The sequence below is a fragment of the Seriola lalandi genome, unplaced genomic scaffold (genome assembly GCF_002814215.2).
Source record: "Seriola lalandi dorsalis isolate HSWRI2012SDOR001 ecotype SW California unplaced genomic scaffold, Sedor1 jcf7180002003200, whole genome shotgun sequence".
Classification (NCBI taxonomy): Eukaryota; Metazoa; Chordata; class Actinopteri; order Carangiformes; family Carangidae; genus Seriola; species Seriola lalandi.
This window is the reverse complement of record NW_019473856.1, coordinates 1,609-8,919: the sequence shown is the minus strand read 5'-3', so window position 1 is coordinate 8,919 and position 7,311 is coordinate 1,609. Positions and strand designations below refer to the sequence as shown.

Here is a 7,311-nt window from a genome sequence, read left to right as displayed (position 1 = left end):
CACACACACACACACACACACACACACACACACACACACACACACACACACACACACACACACACGCACAGTATATGTATTCCACACATGTACTCATCTACTTTTAGCAATGGCTGCGTTCTCTTTTTTTCTCGGGAGGCCCTAAAGGAGTCACAATTTTTGCCTGAGCCTGTGAAACTAATTACAACCTGTTCCTTTTTAGGCTCGCAGAAAATACATAAGCTTCTGAGTCTGATGCATTTCCAGTGTGGAGAACCTGTTCTGATTATGATTTTATTAATTTCCCCAAACCACCATCTTTCGTTTTTTTATCCGACAACGGAGTCATTTCATCTAATATTTAGTTTGGCCGGTTTACGTCACATGCCCACAGCATTTTACCCAGCAGCACTCGTTCTCTCACGCACTCTTCACCCACTCCTGCTTGACGCCTCTAGTGCTAAATATACAGTATGACACTAGTCCTGGGGATTCCTATCTCATCCTGCCTTGATAACAACACACTGTACTGACTCTCGCTGCTCTGACTTACCTTTTGTTTGGGACATGGCCCTAGCTCTAAGCACTTACCTCTACTGCATTGTGGCCGCTTCTCTCATCTACCTCCTGGTTTCCTGAAGGCAGGAAAAACGAAAGAAAAGGGGACAAAAGTGGCAGCAAAATATCTGTGTTAAACAGTAATTTCCTGTTAGTGCATCATAAAATGTTTTTATGAATAAAAAATACAGTTTATCAAATGGGGGATACTGACTTTCAGCCTCTAGCCTCAGTCATTTAGCACAATATCATGTACGTAGCTATCCCATGCATATTTAAGACCTACATTTTTATGCTTTATGCTTCTATTTTAAAACAAGTCAGCCCAAGATTGTTTCCAGCCAACTCATGGAATCAGCTTCAGCTATCTAGCTAGTGACACTTGATTAAAATGAAGCTGTTTTTCGCAAACAGTGAATTTACAATATTCACAACTATACCACAGGGGCTGGTTGCACAAAACACCTTATGTTAAGATTTTGTTAAGTGTGAGTCAGAGTTTCCTTAAAATAAAAAGAGTTACACAGAACACCCCTAAGTCTTCCCTTTAACATTTCCTTAAGATGTTCACTTAAATATTTAAGGTTTTCTCCTTATCTTAGTCTTGAACTTCAAAAATCACTTAGTGCTTCTTTGATGTTACCTGCTTTCCCAAAAGTGATCACGGGTATCAGCAAATCAACATTTTCCATGGAAACAGTAAAATTTTGCCACTGTACAATCTCTTTGCAAATGCTGCTGCAAATTCCTTAACTTTAAAAGATTCTGTGCAACACCCTTAAGTAACTCCCTCAGCTAAGGAGAAGTTAAACCTTAAGTGTCATATTTACTGCAAGTAGAAAACTTAAGGTGTTTTGTGCAACTTGCTCCAGATCTTCAGTGATCCAGCATTTTTGTTTTCATGTTAAAATGCGAGGTAGCTCCCTTTTTAAAAATGTTTCCTTTTTCCTATTGATCGATTCATAAAAACAGCAGCGGGGCATACTTTGTTTTCAACAGCGGGCACATTAATGCTACTGGGGACAAGGTCTCTCACACACACTCACGCCCACACACTCACACACACACACACACCTGATGGGGAGCCCTGTTTGCCACGCAGCTCTAGCTGTGTGCCATTGTTCTTTACTGAGTGTGTCTTGGCTCCCTGCTGCTTTTCCAGCTCCCCTGCAGAGAAGAGAAGACAGAGATGATGCATCATAATCACCGTGACAGAGGGCAAAAGAGGTAGATAGATAAGATAGATGGTGAAGGTAAAAGTGACAAAATTAACCAGCATAATTCTTTCTTTCAAAAGCGTGTGCACACACACACACACACTCTTAGCATCTTCCCCTCCCACTCTCTTCTCTAAGCTGAAAACATGACTTTCCATCTCCCTAATTAAACTCCACACTTGATGGTAATTGCATGTCATTTCCAGTCCTGATGACTAAATGTTGTTTTAGTCATCGTGATTAAAAATGAAAAAATTGCACTCTAATTTTGATACTGAACCTCAAAACTGCCAGGTGAGACCTTAAGGCTGCAGTACACGACGTCCTCTGATTGATTTTGGTGCATGTGAGACACAGGTTTGTCTTCCTAATAATTTGCCAATTTATTTGGAAATTTACTGGCAATAATTATGTGTTTTGGTGCTGATTAAAAAGGAAAAAAGTGTGCAACTGGTATTGATTTCCAATCAATTGCTAGTATAACCTTGAGTACAGAGATTTTTAGTCAGTGCACAAGTCAGCTGCAGAATGGTGATATGAAGAATAAAGTTTCCAATAATTTTGTTTAAATGGGAATTGATGAAAGTTACTTGGCCCTGGCTCTTTAGAACTCACGGTTAATGTCTAAAGCTATATTACAAACACATGCTACAGGGAGCAGAGACGCTGTGCTCGGAGATGTTTTTCTGGTGATGAAGAGTGAGTTTGGGGCTGAATTAAAATGATCAGTTCCATTATGGCGTTTCCTCGATATGAATAGCCAGATGCAGAGGGAAAAAAAGCTCCTCCAGATAAACAGAAACTGTAATTTCTCCTTCCAACCTCTAAAGAGGGGAAGCCCATACATAAGTGAGATTGCCGCAGGCATGTTTACAACAATAAGAATAAAAGAGCCCTTAGAGGAGAAAGGAAGATGCGCTGTTTGTCTGTGCACGTGCCTCTTTCTTCTTCCAAAGTTTGTTCCTATATTATGTCTTCAGAACATTTGTGAGCTGTATTTGTGTTTGTCTGTCTTTTAACTAATATGTCCCAACATGCATTCTTATTTGTATATGTGCGTCGGTTTGTGTGTTTTTTGGGCACAGTCGCTGTCTGTCGTCGCTCCACTCTAGAGAGAGAGAAATAACTTCCTTCTGTCAACTCCTGCCTGTCTCCATATGTTGTTGGCTGCCCTCCCCGAGCTGCTGGCTCGCTCTCTCTCTGTGAAGGGTAGAGCAGTTGCGTCAAATCCCAGTAGGGATGCTCTCTTTGATGCCCACTGGCAGGAGCCAGGGCTCTGGATACTCAGGTTTTCCATGTGTGTCTAAGTATGCGCATGTCTTATTGTCTGGAGAATTTCATATGCACACGAAACCAAAAACAACTGATGCCTGGCTGCTTTGAGGAAAACTGGCCTCTTTTCACCTCCAATTCACTGCCCTCCTGCAGTCTGTTTGAGCTGCAGTGCACCAAAGCAAAATGCAAAAGCTAGTCTGTACCGACACGAAGGGGATGCTGACTACGATTTTTCATTTAGCAAATGATACAAAACAAAGGACGACTCCTGACTCCTGTACCATCTGAGGGACCTATTGATTCCCACACAGAGTTCAATGTAGTCCCCCACTTTCCAAGATATGAGATTATCGATTTGTTTCCAAAATGCTATAGGATGTCGACTCTTCTTCTGTTTCACAGTGCACTGCCACAGGTGGAGTACATGCAAACCTGTGTACATGCAAAGTATACATGCATTCAGCCACAAGACTTGTGTCAAATAGAAACTGAAGAGCTTGAGATCATCAAGTTAATAAACCAATCAAACCCTAGGAGTGACAAAAATAACAAGAATTATTAGCTAATTCTTTTGTCTTGTATTTGGGGTCAGATATGCTCATAACTGAGACCCTATAATTGTAGCATTTGATTGCCTTCAGCCCACTTAGAGGCAGAGAATCAGTTTGTTCATTGTGAAAATCTCTGCTTTGTTTAATAACACTACAGTGTATGGAAGGTCCTAGAGGACATGGGCAAATACAAACAGCGATGTTAAGAGTTTTTCATCGTCTTATCCCGGGGATAAAAACAATGTGGTTCATGGCTGATACTTACATTCAATGCGTATCTGCTCCATCTCTGACACCTCTGCGATTGATTCCTTCAGGTCTTCTACAAACTTGAGCAGCTCCTCAGCACTTTGGGCACAGAAATTAAGTACCTGCTTCTTGTCTGAGCCGAAAGGTGAGAGGATGGTGATGCCGTGAGGGTAGTCTGGGGGGAGCACAGAGGACATTGAGTTATTGAGACAAAAGTTATTTGAAATATACTTAAAAGTTGTGCAGTTAGATCCTTTATTCAGTCCTCAGAACGGGTGGTTAACTCGGGGTGTATTATCTTTTTCATGCCAGCCGTCTGCAGTTAAGACATCGCGACTTACATTCATTTTCAAACAGGTGGAACTGCATGCCAAGTAGGCCCATAGCTTTGCAGAAAGTGTAGGCTGCAGAACTCTTCTTCTTTGGACAAAGCTTCAAGATCTGCAAACAATGAGAAAGCAATTAGAAACCTATAGTTAAAATAACAACTTTGAATGACAGCAGTGCCCATTAAATTATTTTTGGTTTATTTTCTCGACATTTCTCTGAGATCTTTTTGATTGTCACTGAGATTTACATATCACAGAAGAAACTCAAAGGAAGCTCGGAAACAGCGACTCTTTGATAATTTAAAACACATTCAAAAAGCCAATGGAGTCAACATTGATGTACACTACAATCTTCAAAGTGTTTTGGGTTGTACATAGTGCTTTAATTTGTAGGAAAAACACCTTGTCAAGGCGTTATACCGGGATGGATTAAAGATGTTCTGGAGCTTTTTCACTGAATGACCTTCCAGACAGAGAAAGATGAGGCAAGTCTGTTTTGCGGCCCCACTGTGGGGCATAATTTACCAGGCAAGGCATATTAAACCAGTACATCACATCGGCACTTTAAACACTTCTCAACATGTTCGAGCTGCAAGAACAGGGGCCAAATTCAAAGAAAAGTCCCCGTCACTTTAATTCCATAGTAAAATTTTTCAAAGACAATTTCTGCCCCACTTTCAAAGCTGTCAGGAGAAAACGTCTCGCCAGAGTGTATCGCACCGCTGACTTTAAGTGCCAAATGAACAGAATTCCACTGTGATGTTGGAAGATAACTTCTATTGCCTCCTACTTCAAAATCAGCCTTTTAACCTCCTTTTCCTGCAGCTACCAATTACTTTTACGCTTCCGCAGGAAAGGGAGGGAGGGTGGTGGCCATGTTGCTTTTCCCTTTGCTGTGTTTTGTTGGCGTGAGATCATCATTTGACATAATTATGAGAGTAGTTAAACGCTTTGGATAGATGACCCCTATGTGGCTCTTAATGAGCCCATTCATTTACCCAACATTAAACCTTTGATAATTCCCCAAACTACACGACTTTGGGCCAATTGAACAACTTATCTGTACTGTGGCCCAAGTGAAAACACACTTTATCACTGTCCTTTCAAGCTGCTCTGTAGGGGACAGATCTTTGCTTATGAGTGCACTGCAACGCTGCGTTTGCTACTATCTATTATTAAAAGAAATGGCCGGATGGGCCGGAGTTATGAAACAACATAAAAGAAGATAGGGAGCCTTGAGAAATGGCTCACAGTCGAAGTAGGTGATGGCGCATTGCAGCTGTCACAACAAAATAAGCAGCTTTAAAACTGGAACGTGTGCAGCAGAAATAACATTTGAGTGTTGGTTTAAAAAGAAACTGTAAACACGTGGAAAACAACAGAGACAAATATGAATTATCACACTGAATCTCTCATGACGATTTCTCAACTTAATGAAGGTGTGAAGGCGTTTTTGTTAACTCACCACAATGAGATCATTGAAGAGGAAGACTTCTCTCTGGTGTGCTGCCTGTTTTTGGGCCTTGTTGACGTCTGTCACCTCAAACAGTCGACTGCAGCACACCAGTCTTCTGTGAGGGACAGAGAGAACCTGCAGAGACAGAAACACACATCCAGGTAAAAGGAGACCTTGAGTCACTCAGATTAAATGACTGAGAGGCTTAAAAATCATTCAAGACCAGATGAAGACACAAAGCGACTTTCCCCCCCAGAGAAAGTGGGAGGAAAAGTACTGTAAGAAAACAGAGAGACTTTGAATGCAAATGACTTCTGGCTTGAGTTTTAAAGTACACATTGTTCACTGCTCATTAGACTCATTAGTCTTAAGCAGATCTTAAAATGTTCATCAGAGCAACAGATAACAGTGATGGGCATAAATTGATTCTGGTTCCAGAGCACATAAAATGTACTTTTTCACTTCACTGTCAACAACTTTTAACAAGGTATTTAAACTTTCTTGTGGAAAAACGATATTGGACGCAATTATATGTATATGTCTTACACCATGTCTGGAGGGGATCTCTAAGTCTCCCAGTGATTATAGACATGTCCTCAACTATAATAAAGATGCAGTAGATCAAGCATAACGATGAATACGCTCTTTTGTATTGTATTGTATTTGTATTTCCATTTCCTTTGGCTGTTGTTTCATCTTCCAGCATGCTGCCATAGTCTGCTACAAGCCGTTCCTCTTCAGTATCCCATCAGTATTGGTGTTCGATGATTGTATACCTTATTTTAGAGTGTCCTAATGATGGATTTTGTTTCTGTGGGTTTTTCTTGGAAGTTTACAAAATGCTGCAGTTGTGTCCCTGGAGGCCTGGCGTCTCCTTTTTGGACTTAAGTGCTTTTCCAAGTTTAAGCAGATTACACTGCAGAAACTGCCTCATGCCTTCAGAAAGTGATCTAATCAGGGTTTCGCCCCCTTCGCACTCTTGTCTCTCTGCCTTGTCTTGTCCAGCTTTTCCGTGTTCGATCACTGCAGAAATCCAAGCAGGAGCTGAATGGCAGTCGGTAGATGAGGATTTGATCCCGCTTTTTGCGATACAATACAAATATACACGGCCTCTGTTCAGTTTTCACTATATGATTTTTATTCCCTCTGCTCCCTGTGGTCGATTTGCAATGCAGTGAGTACACGCATAGACTCTGTCTCTTTCTCTCTCGCTCTCTCGTCGCTTATCACTGCAGGGTACACAGACTCCCGCCCAGCCTGCCACAGCCAGCCTGCTTTCTCATTACACTAATGTCAGAAACATGTAAAGACATCATTAGCCTGAAATGCCTTCTGCTCATTCCAAAAAAAAAAAAACCCCAAAAAAACAGTCCTGTTCTGACAGGATTGTTAAGAAACAGTTTGACAGGAGAGAGTTTGCCAACGTATTCATTAACAAATTAATTGCTGGACTAAAGAAAAACTGATTATACAAATGCAATCCATATCAAATATTTAAGGGACTTTGAACAGGGGGAAAAATTTGGATATCAAGCTACTTCATCACATTCAAGAAGAATTGTTATTTGGCTTTCATCAGGTCATCAAATATTTACACCAACCAAACCTCTGTTATTAAGAAACCCATTATAGAAAAATCATTCTTATGTGGACGACGTCCTCTAAGCATAATAGATAAGAAGTTTATAATCCACAAT

At 40.9% G+C, this 7,311-nt stretch overlaps 1 protein-coding gene across 1 annotated transcript; it reads right to left on the bottom strand.

Annotated features, from left to right (window-relative positions):
* Positions 1 to 64: 64 nt before the first annotated feature.
* LOC111666966 (IQ motif and SEC7 domain-containing protein 3-like) lies at positions 65 to 5,750 on the bottom strand. Its single transcript, XM_023422503.2, has 5 exons — positions 5,624 to 5,750; positions 4,171 to 4,270; positions 3,846 to 4,004; positions 1,612 to 1,704; positions 65 to 614 (listed from the first exon to the last, which is right to left on the bottom strand). Exons 2-5 carry the CDS (start codon positions 4,211 to 4,213, stop codon positions 559 to 561), a joined length of 351 nt encoding a protein of 116 aa, XP_023278271.2. The 5' UTR covers positions 4,214 to 4,270; positions 5,624 to 5,750; the 3' UTR covers positions 65 to 558.
* Between the last annotated feature and the right edge of the window lie 1,561 nt (positions 5,751 to 7,311).

What these genes read in the sequence shown, in the direction of transcription:
- LOC111666966 (XM_023422503.2), bottom strand. Translation starts at nt 4,213, where the DNA reads ATGGGCCTACTTGGCATGCAGTTCCACCTGTTTGAAAATGAAT. An exon ending in CCACCTGTTTGAAAATGAAT is followed by an intron (nt 4,005 to 4,170) that starts GTAAGTCGCGAT and finishes TGCTCCCCCCAG; the next exon opens with ACTACCCTCACGGCATCACC. An exon ending in GGAGCAGATACGCATTGAAT is followed by an intron (nt 1,705 to 3,845) that starts GTAAGTATCAGC and finishes TCTTCTCTGCAG; the next exon opens with GGGAGCTGGAAAAGCAGCAG.